Source organism: Salmo salar, chromosome ssa14, assembly GCF_905237065.1.
Source record: "Salmo salar chromosome ssa14, Ssal_v3.1, whole genome shotgun sequence".
Lineage (NCBI taxonomy): Eukaryota > Metazoa > Chordata > Actinopteri > Salmoniformes > Salmonidae > Salmo > Salmo salar.
The window spans coordinates 71,333,054-71,351,156 of NC_059455.1; the positions used below are offsets into that span (position 1 = coordinate 71,333,054).

Consider the following 18,103-nt stretch of genomic DNA (forward strand, 5'->3'; position numbering starts at 1 on the left):
CACTGTAGTATCACTGTACCTTAGGACCAGGTTTACCAGGGAAGCCATCCAATCCAGACTCTCCTCTAGGCCCCTATGGAGATGAATGAAAAACACAGCTTTATATATTTATGGTATTGTTTCAGATATTATCCCAACTAACACATTACGTTGTCACAACATTGCAAATAGGTTGTGAAAGAAGGTTGGTCATGGCATTACCATCTGACAACAATCTGAGAACATAAATGTGTCAGTAGGGATAACACGTTGGCACACTGTCCTCCATGCCTTTGGAATGCTACATGTTATTAGATGTTTCCTTACTGTTAGTAAGGAATAAAAGCCTGAAACATTCAGTTGGTTAGGAAACATGAATCCCTATTACTACTACACTGACCTTGTCTCCGTCATTTCCTGGAACTCCGTCCAGCCCATCGTTTCCAGGTAAACCCTTTCAACAATACATATTATATAGGGATACGTCTGGGACATGAGTACTTTGACAACTCAATGGTACATCAGTGAATCATATCATAACATGTCAAACATGTAACATGTAAATGTGAGAAAAAAAATACTGTAAACTTACAGCTTTGCCAGGCTCTCCTGGTTTCCCTGAAAATCCAATCTCACCAGGTAGACCCTGAGCAAAGAATATATATATATATTAGCTTTCTATTATTTCATTTCCTCTATGAGCTTTTGGAATGACAGCTGACAGTACATCTGCGCTGTACAGCCTTCAATGTAAAGGATTGTTGGTGCACAGAACTCACAGGAGGTCCAGTTTGTCCAGGGTTTCCTTGCCCTCCAGGAGGCCCCTGGGGACCCTATGAAGAGAGACGGCATCATCAATAAAGACTGTCATCAACCTCAGTCCAACAGGCAAGACATTCTAGGTTGGCCTGATATTCAGTCATAGCTCCAAGCTGTGGAAATATCAAGAGTTATCCCTGGAAGGCTAGTCACACAGTCAGGAAAAAGCCCAGGCATTAAGGCACTAATTATTGCTTTTAAGAGCGATATGGAATCTAAATTAATTGATGTCATGTGGATGAGTTCCTGAAGTGGCAGGGCATATTTTCCCTCCAGTGGAAGTGTTTAGTGAAGCTAGTGTTGAGAGCGCAGTAATGTCAGGTCTGTGGTCCCTGGTGAGTAGTTAACATCAAGAACAAAATGTTTTTCAATGAGCCAGAGCCTGATATAACAGCTGTGCTGATAACTGACACATACTCCATTCATAATGTCAAAAAGAGATCTTATGAAGCGGCGAGTCATACTATTACACATAGCCTTCATGTTCCAACAGATTGTTTTGTCATGGAATATATCTGTAAATGATCTGATACTGTAGGACACAATAAAGAGTACCTGCAATATATAGCACATAGACATAAAATAGTACTCTTACAGGAGGTCCGGGTAGCCCATCAACACCAGGTAATCCACTTTCACCTTTCTTGCCCTGAAAAAGATAGACGGAAAATCAACCATCATACATCAAAACATGTCACAATGGGAGAAAATAAACCTGTGCAGGAAAAAATGTTTATTCACTTAGTACAATCAATGCTTTAAAACCTTTGTTGCTCTAGCAACTCCTGTATTCAACTCTCTCTCATTCTCTGAACTGTGATATACTGCCCTCTGCAGGACTGTTTAAGCTACAGCGTCATGGTTAACCTGAGACGGCCTTAGTGCTGTGACTGATATATGTAAAGGATGGGGGGTGGACAATTCTTTGAGGCTTGTCAGGGAAACTTTGATGATGGCTGTGGTGATGTCTCATGGTCTGACAAACACCGCTCTCTCTCTGTCACCTATCACTGCAGATGCAGATGTGCAACATAGACGGATGCATTGGATTGAGACGCATACCATGCAAAAAAACGGATATCTCTAGTTTAAACTGACAGATATGAATGGGTTTGGACATTGACCTTCATGTGTCAAAACATTTTCTGGTGGATTTTCTTTTTTAAATCAAAAACATTTTTTGAATGTTTTTGGGATGTTATTGTTATGTCATGCCAATAAAAAAATTAATTGTTAGATAAAACCCTACATACAACTTCATGGAAATGTTAGCTAATGTCCTGGGAATCTTCCCAGCTTGCTGGGTAGTCACTACTGTCAGAGCAAGGCTTCCTGTCTCTGTTACAGCCTTCTGTAGTATTTTGTAGTGTTCCTGGGGTAGGACTGTTGACAGCTCTGAAGCGGTGGATCTACTACTCATTGTAAGTCGCTCTGAATAAGTCTGCTAAATGACTAGAATGTACATACAGTGTACAGTATAGGGGAATGTGACTGTTGAAAGTGAATGTGGAGGGAATGTGACTCCCTCCACAGATTTTCTATGGGATTAAGGTCTGGAGACTGGCTAGGCCACTCCAAGACCTGGGGCTCGGGGGCAGTATTGAGACATTTTGAAAAAAATATGTGCCCATTTTTAACTGCCTCCTACACCAACTCAGAAGCTAGGATATGCATATTATTAACACATTCGGATAGAAAACACTCTGCATTTTCTAAAACAGTTTGAATGGTGTCTGTAAGTATAACAAAACTCATATTGCAGGCAAAAACCTGTGAAAAATAGATTAAAAAAAATGTGAATTTTGTGACTGTACTATTCAGTGTCATTGTTTTATAGATACCATAGTGAGAAAGGATTCATTTCGCAACACCTACGGCTTCCACTAGATGTCAACGATCTTTATAAAGTTGTTTGAAGCGTCTATGATAAACAGAGAGCAAATTAGAATCCAAGGAAGTTGACATGTCATCACTTCATTTTTTCGCGCCTGCGCATAAATCTGAGAAACGTGAGTTTTGTCTTCATTGTTTATCTAGACATAGGATAGGTTGTGTGAAAATATTACTGATGTTTAACGTTAAAAATGGACCAAAAGATTAATGCTAAACAACATTTGACATGTTTGAACGAACATAAATAGATTATTTACTAGTTTTTTTAGCTTTTCGGCGTGATTTTACAGTCCCCCCACCACGTTTTGTGGGAGCATAATGAACGCTAAGTACTTGGTGTTATTTGGACATAAATTATGAACTTTGTCAAAAGAAACCACATTTGTTCCGGACCTGGGATGCCTTCCGGACCTGGGATGCCTGCCTTCTGATGGAGATAATCAAAGGTAAGGGGATATTTACAATGTTATTATCGATTTTAGATGATGCTAACTGTATAGCATAGCCTGTTGTTCTTAGCATAGCACCCCGTTTATTGCAAAATGTGATTTCCCAGTAAAGTTATTTTGAGATCTGGCCATTCGGTAGCAATTACGAGATGATAATATATTATTCTTTGAATGACAATATTATAATTGACCAATGTTTTCGAATAGTAATTTTGTTATGTTCACCGGAAGCATTTCAGAGAAGAAAAAATCTGAATTTCACGCTACTGTAAAATGCTGTTTTTGGATATAAATATGAACTTGATGGAACAAAAAATGCATGTATTGTATAACATAATGTCCTAGGAGTGTCATCTGATGGAGATTGACAAAAGTTAGTGCATAATTCAAGCTGGTTTCAGCTTTTGGTGACGCCTGACCTTGAATTGAAAATGGATGTTTGTACTTTTGTGGCTATGTACTGTCCTAACATAATCTAACTTTATGCTTTTGCCGTAAAGCCTCTTTGAAAATCGAACAATGTGGTTAGATTAAGGAGATGTTTATCATTTAAATTGTGTAAAATAGTTGATTGTTTGAGAAATTGAAATGATTAGATTTTTGATGTTTTGAATTTCCAGCCTTGTTAGCAATCCCGGCTCGGGGTTCATTGCTAACCTGTAGCCCCAACAGGTTAATGTGCTTCTTCTTGAGCCACTCCTTTGTTGCCTTGGCCGTGTGTTTTGGGTCATTGTCATGCTGGAATACCCATCCACGACCCATTTTCAATGCCCTGGCTGAGGGAAGGAGGTTCACACCCAAGATTTGACGGTACATGGCCCCGTCCATCGTCCCTTTGATGCGGTGAAGTTGTCCTGTCCCCTTAGCAGAAAAACACCCCCAAAGCATAATGTTTCCACCTCCATGTTTGATGGTGGGGATAGTGTTCTTGGGGTCTTAGGCAGCATTCCTCCTCCTCCAAACACGGCGAGTTGTGTTGATGCTAAAGAGCTCCATTTTGGTCTCATCTGACCACAACACTTTCACCCAGTTGTCCTCTGAATCATTCAGATGTCCATTAGCAAACTTCTGACGGGCATGTATATGTGATTTCTTGAGCAGGGGGACATTGCGGGCACTGCAGGATTTCAGTCCTTCACGGCGTAGTGTGTTACTTGGTTTTCTTGGTGACTATGGTCCCAGCTGCCTTGAGATCATTGACAAGATCCTCCCGTGTAGTTCTGGGCTGATTACTCACCGTTCTCATGATCATTGCAACTCCACGAGGTGAGATTTTGCATGGAGCCCCAGGCCGAGGGAGATTGACAGTTATTTTGTGTTTCTTCCATTTGCGAATAATCACACCAACTGTTGTCACCTTCTCACCAAGCTGCTTGGTGATGGTCTTGTAGCCCATTCCAGCCTTGTGTAGGTCTACAATCTTGTCCCTGACACCCTTGGAGAGCTCTTTGGTCTTGGCCATGGTGGAGAATTTGGAATCTGATTGATTGATTGCTTCTGTGGACAGGTGTCTTTTTTACAGGTAACAAACTGAGATTAGGAGCACTCCCTTTAAGAGTGTGCTCCTAAACTCAGCTCGTTACCTGTATAAAAGACACCTGGGAGCCAGAAATCTTTCTGATTGAGAGGGGGTCGAATACTTATTTCCCTAATTAAAATGCAAATCAATTTATAACATTTTTGACATGGGTTTTTCTGGATTTTTTTGTTGTTATTCTGTCTCTCACTGTTCAAATAAACCTACCATTAAAATGATAGACTGATCATTTCTTTGTCAGTGGGCAAATGTACAAAATCAGCAGGGGATCAAATACTTTTTTCCCTCACTGTAGGTGGTTCCACCACAACAGGAGGCAAGAGAGTAGCCAGCCGTTAAGCTGCTCATGAAGCCATTAAATGCATCCAGAGATATGTGCAAAAAAGACCACATCGACAATGGCAATACAGAAAATGACGGTGTAATGTTATCATAGGCATTTTCTTGCCTAGAATAGAATATCCGTGTATTTATTGTTAGGATATCGACACAGATGTTAAGGTTCATAAACCTTTTACACCATCCCTGTTTCTGTGAGACAGTTGACTTCCTAAACTGCCCCTGTAGAAAAACAAAGGGACGAATCCAACAGCTGTGTACTGCTGTGATACAGATTACTGTGTATTGTCAACATGCAGTCTCTATGACTACAGTGCTTTGATACCGAGAGAAACATTTTTTACTTTTGAGTACCATGTTGAGAAAATTAGCTATATGGTTTTGAGAATATGGGAGGAAACCTGTTTGTGCCACGCCTTAACCTCTTATGACTAAAGTACCAGTGAGGTCAGATGTAGGCCTACAGTATAACTGCAATCAAAGGAATGTAAATCCTATAACAAAGGTTAAACTCTTACCCTTTGGCCAAACTCTCCAGGTTCGCCAGGTAAACCAAGTTGACCAGGTGCTCCCTGGGGGAAAAAATGCACTTGTCATTTTTCTACCTCAGCTTTGACTGGTAAAGCTATAGAGCCAGTGGGCCTTTTTGCATTCGTCTGTTATCTATACAGATAACATAATTGGGATAAAGATGAAGTTGGGGTCTACAGAGGAAGTAATAAATTGTGGTTCCTTACAGGGGGTCCTGGTGGGCCGTCAGGCCCTGGAGGGCCACGAGGTCCTGGAGGTCCCTGGAACACAGAACAGACAGAAAGACGTAACAGAGTCAGAGTCCATGAGAGACAGACATCACTTAATAACAATATACTGTACGTCACAGGAGTGTTATACTGTCCATGTTACTGCAACCATTACTGTGTAGTAACTCAACCTCTGTGCAATCTAGTGTACTTTCCTTCATGACCTTACATGACACACTGTTATTCTATGGCAACAGATGGAGACTTAGTTATGCAGTTGATAGTGTTAAAGATATAGACCCATGCACAAAATACTGAAAAGAAAAAAATGAAGATAAAATTACTATATCCATGTACTCACATCCACTCCTTTCAAGCCCTCGCTTTGAACCTGTGTGGTTTAAATAACATTTTCAGTATGTGTTTTTACAATCACTCTACGGTGTATCAGGTTGGCATTGGCACCATGCTAGTGGAGTATACAGTGCATGACGTTAAAATACTTACCATATCCCCAGGCATTCCAGCAGGGCCTATCTCTCCCTGCAAGACAGTGAAACCAGACAGGAATTTAAAAAAAAAACGTTTTGAAAAGTTGTCTCTTTAAATCATTTGTGTGGGTTCTGGGGTAACATTTCAGATGGCAAATATACATTAATTTCAATGACAAGAGCAATAGTAGTTTCTGGTATGTAGTGTTATGTGAAGTTTAACTTTTCATACAGTGCTTGAGGTGTGTGTGTGTGTGTGTGTGTGTGTGTGTGTGTGTGTGTGTGTGTGTGTGTGTGTGTGTGTGTGTGTGTGTGTGTGTGTGTGTGTGTGAGAGTGTGTGTGTGTGTAATTATAGACAGACAAGCTTAATGTGTTATCATATCAGACAGATGAATGGGCCACCTTTGATGGTAAAAGAGGGGGATGATGGGAAAAGAGGGGGATGATGGGAAAAGAGGGGGATGATGGGAAAAGAGGGGGAAAACAGAGGAACATCTGGAAAACACAGACTGTAACTTAGGAGTTCAGTCTGGTGAAAGTCTTTGTAGATAACCTCTCTTTTTTAAAGGTTTACCTACACTGATCGTGATATTATGTGATTGTTTTACCGGCTAATGCAGTGATTGCGAGTCTCTCTGGATAAGACCTTCAGCCTATCAATCCTAAAATGGTGCATAGCATATCAACTCTTGTTTCATGGGTTTTCTTGAGTGTTCTTTGAGGAAAGTTTTGTCCCGATTCACATATTGTATTGTTCATGATCATGTGTTGTATTACAGTGTTTGATAGAGAGGAGACCATACCTTTTCCCCTTTCACTCCAGCGGCTCCAGGTGCACCAGTCAGTCCTCCCAAACCCTAGACAGTAAATCAGAACAAAACAGCATTCTGAAATGAGCAGTTATTACCAGTGAAAGAAATATTCAGGTCTTTCTCTTCTTTAAACGTCGGTATGCACCTGCAAAACAGAAAATGACAACTCACATCTTTTCCAGGAACACCAGGTTTTCCAGGGAATCCGTCAATACCTTTGTCACCCTGTGAGGAAGAAGGAACAGTGTTCAATGTTGAATAGAAATGCTCTTCTAGGTACATAAGAGATGAGATTCTAAAGTAACCTGCCATGACTAACAATAACCTTGCCACATCTTCCCAGCTGTACTGCATTCTATCTAAGACCTTGTTGTTTCAAAAGAACATAATTGTGACAGTCAACACTTTTTCCAGCAGGTAGCTAGTGCTGAATACATCACACACGTCTCGCATGTCTGTCAGGCTTTGTGACTGTTCTATCTGCCAACAACAAGGATACCCCTGACCCCTATCTGACCCCGAGATGACTCTCCTAACTACCACTTCCTGATCTGAACCACCACTTCCTGTTCTGAACCACCACTTCTTGTTCTGAATCACCACTTCCTCTGTCACCTCCAGAAAAGTAAACACTTCTCCAGACTGTTCTGTTCTCAAACCTACTCCATGGCTTTCTGTCAGAGTTGGTGGAGGTTGGTGGAGAAGACATTTGTGGTATGTTCAGTACTAGTCTTCCCTGTGGCTGAGTTGGTAGAGCATGGTGTTTGCAACGCCAGCATGGTGTGTGCAACACCAGGGTTGTGGGTTTGATTCCCATGGGGGGCCAGTACAAAAAAAAAAGTTCACTACTGTAAGTCGCTCTGGATAAGAGCGTCTGCTAAATGACTAAAATGTAAATGTACAGGGTTAATGATTCTTCACTTTATGTGTTGACAGCCTGGACTATGAAGGACATGCAAAGATATTCTGTTTCGCAACCTCAGAGACGTATGTCAACGACCAATGGATGTGGTATACACGGGTTATGAGTGTGTTATAAAGTCTTTATGTAGGTGTATCCGTTTTTGCCTCGGTTGGCAGTTAATTTCACCCAACCCACCATGTAAATAATCTTCTACTCTTGCTGTGCGGGTACATCTAAAACCCTTCACCTCGAACCCTAGTCTATTTCTATGACACTTACCAGCACATCTAAGTCCTATCATTTCACATCATCACCCAACGCAGAGGACAATCTGTATCTCAAAAGCCTAATAACAACCATAGTCCTCAACAACCCACTTGACATACTGTGTGAAGTCCAGTAGGCCAGGAATCATATAGGCTACACTATTTTGGGTGCTACTTCAGTTTAATCATTATAAGCATAGGCCACAATCACTCTGACTGATTGTCTAGTGTGTTCTATCCTAGTCAATGGCCATCAGCAGCAGTGAAAGTCTATATTTCAGGAAGTCCTTAACGTTTAGAGGAAACTGAGGCATTGACACACAGTACTGTAGGTAGCTAGCCTTGAATGAGTGGTATTATTAGGATCCGCCCCCTCGGGCCCAGGACAGGAAATGTGGAAAGTGCATCAAGGAGGCCGGTCCACATCTGTCTGCACCATTACTCCCCTCTGGGATTGAGGTCTATATTCCTTCTCATAAACTACGAATTTAACCCTTAATTAGGAAAAATCTGTCAATTGTTAAAAATTCTATTACCTTTATTTCAATTTGTATACCGGCAGGGAATTGGTATACACACACCTGTACATTTTAGCTAAGTGTGTCAGTCTGCTATTTTTAGAGTTAGCCAAACCCGGTGGAGCTTTCTATTCTCAACTCTACATGCAGTTATATTTGATTTCTTTAACCAGTCATGCTTGTGATGACCTATGATACTTGATGATCATTTGAATCAAATATAGGACATGTAACAATACTTACCCTTAATCCTGCTGATCCTTTATCTCCTTTCAAACCTTTTTCACCCTAACATAGTACAACACAGACATACAGTAACATCCAAAGATACTTTTAGAAAACATAGGTTTGTCTGAAACTATTTACTTGGCTTATGTATGACATTTTTATTGTTGCTTCTACTCACACCGACACCTTTGAGTCCAGATGAACCAGGAAGTCCTGAGTCTCCTTGAATTCCCTGTAGGAACAAAATGACCAGACATTATGTTGACGGATAACAGATGCTGAGTAAAGACCAGTAACCTACAGATACAGTACAACTGATGCAATGTTATTTCCCAGTCATTTCAAGTTGAGCAGTAATATTACATATTAGGTCATATGAGGGGTAAGAGATTAAAAGGGGTAGAGGGGGAAAAACCCATTTTGCTGTGTCTAACTTGACAAGTTAACTTGTGAGGTATAGTATATGGATTCTGTAGAGGCAAATAAGCAACCAGAACAGCAACAACACCTGTTAGCATTGTGACCCTCTAGGGGGACCCCGACCCCTGACCTTTGTTCTGACTGTGCCAAGTGTGGGAGTGTCAGAGTGCAATGGAAAGCCACCGATGGCCTACGCTAGGCTCCCTGAGGAGCAATGGTCTTAGCTACAGTAGGTATTAGGTAGTGATTAAACTCACCACAATACAAAAGTATCCGTATTAACATGGAATTCACAGTTACAAGGACACGCTATGTTCAGGCTTTTGACTCATTTCCCTGGTGTATAGTCTAAAAAAACATGAACTTACACAATTGGAAATTTCCATAGTTCTGTCAACAGGGAGACTTTCTCTTTCTCTGGGAGTCCGGGACTGAATGGTCACACAGCACATTGGCAAAACCTAACCGCTCTCTCCCCTTTTCCCTTCTCTCTCTTTCCTCTCTCTCTCTTCCCCACTTTCCTTCTTGCTCTCTCTCCCCCTCTTACCCCTCCCTCTCCAGCTGTCTCACAGAAGAGAAGTCAGCAGAAGACAGCCAGCCAAGTCACAGGAAATCAATAGCAAGCAGAGAGGTAATTGTCCATCAAATGTCTAAACGTCCACCAAGACACAGAACACAAAGAACAAGGCTGTCTTTGATATCAGAGTAGAAAAAAACAAATATAAACTCCGCTGCCTACATTCTTTAAGCTTTCACTCAACCTGCCATAAATCCTCCAACACAGTGTCAACCACAAGAAAAGGGTTTGCAAAGAGCGTATTGCATGTAGTTATGAAAGTACATTGGCTATTGTATACTCTCCAAGGCCTACATGGAATCAACAAGGAGAAATAGAATGTTCACCCACCTTTGGTCCCAGAGGTCCAGGTAATCCCTGATCGCCTGCCAGCCCTGATTCACCCTGTCACAATAAAGCAGAAAGATCCAGAAGTTAATCAGAAAGGTTTACATTATAATTACAGTAAGAGAATATTAGTGTAAGATGGTTGTCTCATACTCTTTCTCCTTTAGATCCATCTTTCCCAGCAAGACCCGCAGCTCCACTGGTTCCCTGGAAGTGGTTTTAAAGCACAATCATCTACAAAGTATATCATTCCTGTCTATTGTACATGTCCTAATGTAGAATCTACTTGCAGACAAGCAGCGGCAACAGATGCAGTACGTCAAGCCTCACCATTTAATGAATCACCTCTGTGACAGACATGTCCTGAGAGGTACAGAGCAGTGGAAAAGCATCATTATAAAAGCAAAACTCTTAAGGATCAGCTCACCTTCTCCCCTTTGGATCCTTCATCGCCGGATGCCCCCCGTCTCCCGGGATCACCCTGTAGAGAGAGGAGAGGAGGTTAGGGTTGCTGGACACCGCTGATGCCTAGGCGTAATGGCGTAACAGATGCTGACAGCGACGACGTGTTGCGAGACAATATGCTGGGGTTCACTTCCTGAACAGGGATTAGTAGATTACTGTTAGAACATGTAGTACACAAAAAAAAAACATAAAAACTGCTTTTGGGACAAAACAGAATACACACACTGTACATAACCAAGCAAGGACGAACAGTTAGTACAGAACTTTTGAACAATGGTGTTGGGGGCCAAACTATAACAGTGGTCTGGTCCGCTTCTCGAAGACCCACAGTGTTCTAAACGCAGAGGTCAGTTCATACACAGCCAAACTCAACCCTACCTCAAGGAACAATGGCTTAGAACGTTTTTGTAGCCTTTTAACATTGTAGTTTTGGTTTGTGCTCTGATGCCATTCTTTGTGCCGAGGAATCCCTCCAAAGCATTTAGAGTCTTAGAAGAGAAAAGTGGGAATGTTTAATTACATAGTGCCACTAAGCCTTCGACCACCAGAAAGGCTTTACTGTGACTTCACTTCATAAATCACTTTCTTTAGAAGTCAAAATGTTACCCTTTCATTACTCTCAGAGCTCATATCACTTTGACGCACGTCCCTTTTTCATCAAAAGAGAGCAGCATTGCAACAAAAAATTTCATACACCAATGGCAGCCTATAATGAAAGGAAATTATACACAAAATACTTTTGTACGATCGTCTAGTCTAGACTGTTGAGGATGTATTTACTACAGTAGCAAGCAGAGCATGATGAATTCCCTTTTACCACTTACAAGTCAATGTGCCAGCATGTCCATTCTGACCACACCTGTGGGAGTACTAATTAACGTCAAGTTTTGCATTCTGTTTGTAAAGTTGACACAAACAGAATTGTAAAAACCCATGGATTTTCCAGAAATAGAATGAAATAGAATAGTCATTCTATTTCTAAGGGTTTTGCAGACAGCGATAGATAAATAGATAGTATAGAAGCAGAAACAGTAAACTCCTCAGACATTAGGTGCGTGTTGCACTTCTTCTCCAACTAGCTCTGGAAATTACACTACCACATCATCTCCGCAAATAAATAAATTGCCAGGATTCAGGCATGCATCTTTTTTTAGCTAAGAGTGGCTGCGTGTGTTGTGAGTCAACATGGCTGGAGTGAGTCCATAACGTTGAGACTGTTGATGTTGAGTCCTAACACTGTGGATATCAAGGCAGGAAGTTACACTGCCTACATATCGCATGCATTTTGAAATGACAGCACACTCGCTACAGGTGCAACTGTCAGCACTAGACCTGGGTTCAGATAGTATTTAATGCTTTTCAAATACTTTGAGTGCTTGATTGAGCCTCTCTGATTCAGAGGGGTTGGGTAAAATGCGGAAGACACATTTTGGTTGAATGCCTTCAGTCGTGCAACTGATTAGGTACCCCTTTCCCTTCCCTGGCTGGAGTGCCAGATCGGTGTGGTTTTGGAACTATCTACCAGGCAAGCTCATTCCAGAAAACAAAACTATTAAAAAAGTCAAATCCTATTTGAACCCAGATTTAGTGTAGTCTGAACTGGGCGAAGCCAGTGTGTGTGTGTTTAACAGAACCAAATTGTGTGTTTCTAACGGAGCAGGTGGGCGTCTGTATGGGAAAGGGAAAGGGAAAGGGAAAGGGAAAGGGGGATACCTAGTCAGTTGTACAATTGAATGCATTCAACTGAAATGTTTCTGTGCTTGTCCTCTGTGGCCAACAGTCCTGTAATTCTCACTCTGACATCTACAGCCATTTTCCTACTCCCAAAAAATGGTGTGGTATTCCGAAGAAAAAAATTATATTGTTTTCTACAGTGCTACCGTACTTTAGGAGATGTAATTCTGTCTTTGTTAAATGTGTGTGATAGATCCAATGAGACAGACATCTTTGGTTGAAGAGGGTTAGGATATGATGATGCTCATGCACTGTTATTGTTATTATTATTATGACGAGAGGAGTTTCACTGTCAAAACCATGACCTTACCTTCTCACCTCTGTCTCCCTTGACAGATATTACTTTGCCCTGCAAATAATCAATCAACATGGATCAATTATTATCGAGGCTGGAGAAAGAAAAGACAGCAGAAAAGATAAAGGAGGGGCATGCCACTTAAGATAACGGACACTTGGAAGTCTAATATCTACGTAGAGTAACACATCATCTAGCAGGAACTTTAAACATGATTGATTCGTATCATATAATTCACACACTACAACAAAACACTCCAATATGAGGTAAACAAGCTATGTTCTAATATGACTGTTCAGTATGCTTACTACCAACTGTTTATCTTTCAAATGTCAGGCCCATACAGATCTGCTATTTTAATTTGATGTTCTGTTGTCGCTGAGAATTTTCTAGCGCAGCAGGAAATGCAAATTGTAGTGTGTTCAAAGTTGAAAGGGTTCTAAAGCAGTAGCGGTGCGTGGGTAAAATCACTGGGGAACCAAAAAGAGCCATATTACAGTACAACCTGTGTGTTGTGATAATTGCGTTGTTGTTCTATAACCTGTTAGTTCATATGCCTTGCGACCGTGATGTGTAGGCCTAAGACAGAGACAATAAGAAGACAGTGTCAGAATAAATTCAACCACAATTTAGTTTTTTCACAAAACCGGATAGCAACTTCTGTCCTGTGAAGTCCACAAAGCGTATTGCACGTAACACACAGTTACATGACCTACAGCAACGTCAAGCAAGTTCATGTTTCCAACATTTTCGGCCCACTAAACAACTATTGATTTAGAACAACAGAGAGTTACCGCAAGTCACAAAGAAAACAGGAGCTGCCTCCACTATTCCAGCACCATTTCAACTTGAACATTTCAACATCATCAAATCACCTCTGCTTAGTCTAATACAGTGATTACTAAAAGATACCAAAAACAATTTAGTCTAATCAACGTAAGCTAAATATGATTATGCTGTCCATAGTACTGATTTCTATGTACGCGTGTGTGTGAGTGTACGAGTGGTCGTGCAAGCAGAAAAAACATGTTGACTCACCCTACTTGTAGAGAAAAGCCAATGCCATCCTCCTTTCCTTCATTTTGACGAAACGGTCTATCACTGTCATAGAGTACACGCTTTTATTTTTTGTTGTCCTAGGCTACCTGGCTAAAAAGCTTGCTCGCTGGCCTAACTTTCATTCATGGGCAACTTTAGCTAGTTAACATTAGCCTACTACATCTAGCTACATATTGAACTTCCATCCTCTCAGGCCAGGGGCCCAATGTATGAATTTATGATTGGATCAGAATCACCATTATAATCATTGGCCAGTACAGAGAATTAAGTAAAACCACAAGTCCAAATCCCTATCTCCATCCATGGCTAATTTACGAAAGGGGCAATTTTAGCTAGCTAGCTAGCTAGCGACCAGAGGACAACACAACGAGATGCAACAATTCAAGTTGTTTCTGTCAATGACGTACGTTATGCTCTCAATGCCAAATCGATGCCTCCTTCCCTTGACACATTTTTGTGGTGTGCCAGGACCATTCACAGTTGAGCACGCTCAGTTTAGCTCAATGCTGATTGGCACAATTTTTATACTTTTTTTTGTCAAGGGAGGCCAAATACTTGCTGGCTTCCCTTTCATTCAATGCTACGGGCTGCAACAATGTCACACTCGTTTGGATCAGACAGCATCCGATAGGTCGCCTACATGTTCACTCTGCTAATTTCTCCTGTGAGATACATTCAGCTTCTTACGGCTTTCCTTGGCATCCAGAAATACATGCCATTGTTCTGAAGTTTGTAATTTCCACTTTAAAATGTCAGACTTGATTTGCCCTAACGAATCAACGCCTACAAAAATGTCCATTAATTGAATCCCGATAATAATTCACATTTCCTGTTGCTGCAGGATTATTTTCCTACTGTGAGAAACAGGGTCAAATTAAGATAGCAGATAAGTAAATGGAACAGTATGTTTGACATTGTCACGGTAATGTTTTCATACAGTTTCTCCTTTGGCTCCCTTGAGGCCAGAAGGTCCAACCGCTCCCAGATCACCAGTATCACCCTGTAAGAGTAGGCATTTGACATTATGACAGAGCACAAGAACGAGCCCAGAGAAATGGATCCAGGAAATAGGAATATTGTTGTATCACACATGAGATATGGCTTAGGAAGAGTGTTAGATGACCTTTTCACCCTTGGGCCCGGCAACGCCAGGTACACCGATCTCTCCCTGTGAGGAAGGAACATTTATTGATCCATTATTGCATCAGGTAGTCACATTGAAAATAAGATCTCTTTTGCAAGTGAGTAAAACATTAAAGGGATACTTCGGAATTTCGGCAATGAGGCCCTTTATTAACTTTCCTTGAGTCAGATGAAAAGCATTTTTATGTCTCTGTGTCCAGTATAAAGGAAGTTAGCGGTAGTTTTGCGAGCCATGCTAACTAGGGTTAGTGCAATGACTGCAAGTCTAAGGGTATCTGCTAGCAGATACCATAGACTTCCAGTCCTTATGCTAGTTAGCAATAGGCACTAGCACTGGTTAACAACTTCCTTCAAACTGCACGCAGAGACATAAAATGGTATCCACGAGTTCATCTGACTCTGGGGAAGTGGATACAGGGCCTCATTGCCAAAATCCCTAACTATCCCTTTAAATAAACAGATCTTTGGAAACCGTAAAACACGTGACCATTGATATAGAGGAGCTATGACCTATAATAAAGTGATAAGGCAGGAGGGGGTGTGGTATATGGCCAATATACCATGGCTGTTGTTAGGCACAAGGTGCCTTATTGCTATTGAAAAACTGGTTACCAATATAATTAGAACAGTAAAAATAAATGTTTTGTCATACCCGTGATATACGGTCTCATATACCACGGCTTTCAGCCAATCAGCATTCAGGTTTTTAACCTCCCAGTTTATAATAGATCTTACCCTCTCTCCAGCGGGACATGAGCAGTTGACCGCCTGGGGTCCTCTCTGCTGCTCATCGCTTGCAGGGGTGGGGGTGGGAATCTCTATGGGAGGGGCCTCCGTCACCACCATCTTGGGGCACTGGAATTAAAAAACAGTGTTACCGTCTGAAGGTGAGCCAGGTAACTGGGCAGGACAGAGACAAGGAGGAAAAGGAAAGATGTCCCTCAGGAAGCAGTGAGGTATGATAGGCATTCTGTCCAGCAGAGTGGCCCAGGCCCACCACAGTGACAGATGATTGGTTGACTAACTGGAGTGGGCTACCACTGTAAGGTGAGTATGAAAATCATGGCTGACAGTCTGTCTGACTGTCTGACTCACTGGCCCGGTGGGCAGATCGCAGCAGGTCTCCAGCTCAGCGTGTTTGGAGTCACAGTAGATCATCATCCTCTGGAGGTCAAACTGCAGGGACAGAAAGTCACAAAGTAAGCTAAACGTACACTACAATTACGTAAATGAACACAGAATCACAAGATGCACACTACAGATGTAGGATCTTAATTTGAGCCAGTTTTCTACAGTAGGAAAATAGTCCTGCAGCCACAATTATTATGTGGATTATAATTTATGGACATTTTTTGTAGGGGTTGATACATTTTTCGTTAGGGCAAATCAAGTCTGACATTTCAAAGTGGAAATTACAAACTTTAGGACCCTTTTTAAACCTTAAATACACTACAAGTTTACATTTCCTGCTGTGCAAGAAATTCTCAGCAACAAAAGAGTGATGAAATTAAAATCACACATCTGTAGTCTAGAAATACAATATAAAGAGTATTTCCTTAATCCACCATGTTGTTCCACCCCATACGGTAGCATACTTCCATTCCCCTGACCTTCCCACTGCTCTTAAGCTCATCCCTTATACTAACACCCAGCTCTCACATCAATGGGCACGCTGTCGTACAGCCTCTTCCCGATCACAGTCTTCCCGTGGATATCAATGTCCTCCCTGTCCCCGATGGGCAGGGTCTGGATGAGTTTACAGTCCAGGTACAGAGACACCGCCTTGGCCTCGACGCTCAGGGCGATCTTGTGCCAGTTCCTGTCGAACAGGTTGTCCACCTCTTCATTCTTGAACACAGCTCTCACTGCGTCTTTGGTCAGCCCCACTGCGTTGTATTCCACTGCCTTGTTCTCACCGTCCAGACGGATAGACACCTGGGTAGGATCGATGGAGGAAGGATCAAGTGAATAAAGTTGAATGTGTTAATAATGAAAGGTTTCTCAAATGCATGTGATAGGCAAATACAGGGACGCGACATTCACTGGGGACGGAGGGGACATGTCCCTCCCACATTCTGAAATTGCATTTTTGTCCCCCCCCCAGTTTTATCATTGGAATGTGATACAAAATGAGGGACGGTGTGCTTTAGGACCATACAGATGCCTCCAAGCAGTCTGGTAGGCTGTTTGGAGTGTTTATCTGACTGCATTAAAAAAAAATAGATTCATATGTCCCCCCCAATTTGAAAACCAAAGTTGCGCCCCTGGGCAAATATAACATGTTCTCTGATATTCAATGGTACAAATTATCAGGAAAATAATGATCATGCCTCTCGGTCTGCATGCCAGCCCAGCAACTGGCAATCAAATAGACTCAGCATGGAATATGTTGATGCACACACACACACAGCACTATGATAACCCACCTGTGGAATTCCATACTTGTCAAAGATCTGCCAGAGGTACCAGTCCTCTCGTCTCGAGGTCTTCCTGAACTTGAAAGTTGTCACAAAAGCATATTCATCTGGCAGACCTTGAGGGAACACGTCTCTGGAAAACATCAACAACACAGACGGTTGCCAATCAATCACCTCATCCACGCTACATGAATGCATTATCACTGGATTGTTGACTGTTTGGTGTATATATGTAGACCTACATGTCATTCTTACTACAGTATATCTGTTTGGTGTATATATGTAGACCTACATGTCATTCTTACTACAGTATATATGTTTGGTGTATATATGTAGGCCTACATGTCATTCTTACTACAGTATATCTGTTTGGTGTATATATGTAGATCTACATGTCATTCTTACTACAGTATATCTGTTTGGTGTATATATGTAGACCTACATGCCATTCTTACTACAGTATATATGTTTGGTGTATATATGTAGGCCTACATGTCATTCGTACTACAGTATATATGTTTGGTGTATATATGTAGGCCTACATGTCATTCTTACTACAGTATATCTGTTTGGTGTATATATGTAGACCTACATGTCATTCTTACTACAGTATATCTGTTTGGTGTATATATGTAGGTCTACATGTCATTCTTACTACAGTATATCTGTTTGGTGTATATATGTAGACCT

The 18,103-nt window shown here is 41.5% G+C and overlaps 1 protein-coding gene across 4 annotated transcripts in view; it reads right to left on the minus strand.

The window, feature by feature from the left end:
- LOC106570233 (collagen alpha-1(XXII) chain) overlaps window positions 1–18,103 on the minus strand; it is a 76,569-nt gene that overhangs the window by 39,063 nt on the left and 19,403 nt on the right. Inside the window, exons 6-28 of one of the 4 annotated variants that reach the window (XM_014142332.2) lie at window positions 17,423–17,546; window positions 16,656–16,931; window positions 16,092–16,172; window positions 15,732–15,851; window positions 14,977–15,021; window positions 14,791–14,853; window positions 12,810–12,848; window positions 10,728–10,781; window positions 10,454–10,507; window positions 10,304–10,357; window positions 9,155–9,208; window positions 8,992–9,036; window positions 7,232–7,285; window positions 7,052–7,105; window positions 6,264–6,299; window positions 6,118–6,147; window positions 5,754–5,807; window positions 5,535–5,588; window positions 1,394–1,447; window positions 759–812; window positions 572–625; window positions 380–433; window positions 20–73 (exon numbers count right to left, since the gene is read on the minus strand). In XM_014142332.2, the coding sequence (XP_013997807.2) occupies window positions 20–73; window positions 380–433; window positions 572–625; window positions 759–812; window positions 1,394–1,447; window positions 5,535–5,588; window positions 5,754–5,807; window positions 6,118–6,147; window positions 6,264–6,299; window positions 7,052–7,105; window positions 7,232–7,285; window positions 8,992–9,036; window positions 9,155–9,208; window positions 10,304–10,357; window positions 10,454–10,507; window positions 10,728–10,781; window positions 12,810–12,848; window positions 14,791–14,853; window positions 14,977–15,021; window positions 15,732–15,851; window positions 16,092–16,172; window positions 16,656–16,931; window positions 17,423–17,546 (1,561 nt within the window). The remainder of the gene's footprint in view (window positions 1–19; window positions 74–379; window positions 434–571; window positions 626–758; window positions 813–1,393; window positions 1,448–5,534; window positions 5,589–5,753; window positions 5,808–6,117; window positions 6,148–6,263; window positions 6,300–7,051; window positions 7,106–7,231; window positions 7,286–8,991; window positions 9,037–9,154; window positions 9,209–10,303; window positions 10,358–10,453; window positions 10,508–10,727; window positions 10,782–12,809; window positions 12,849–14,790; window positions 14,854–14,976; window positions 15,022–15,731; window positions 15,852–16,091; window positions 16,173–16,655; window positions 16,932–17,422; window positions 17,547–18,103) is intronic. The other 3 variants (XM_045694749.1, XM_045694750.1, XM_045694751.1) reach the window with 3 other exon arrangements.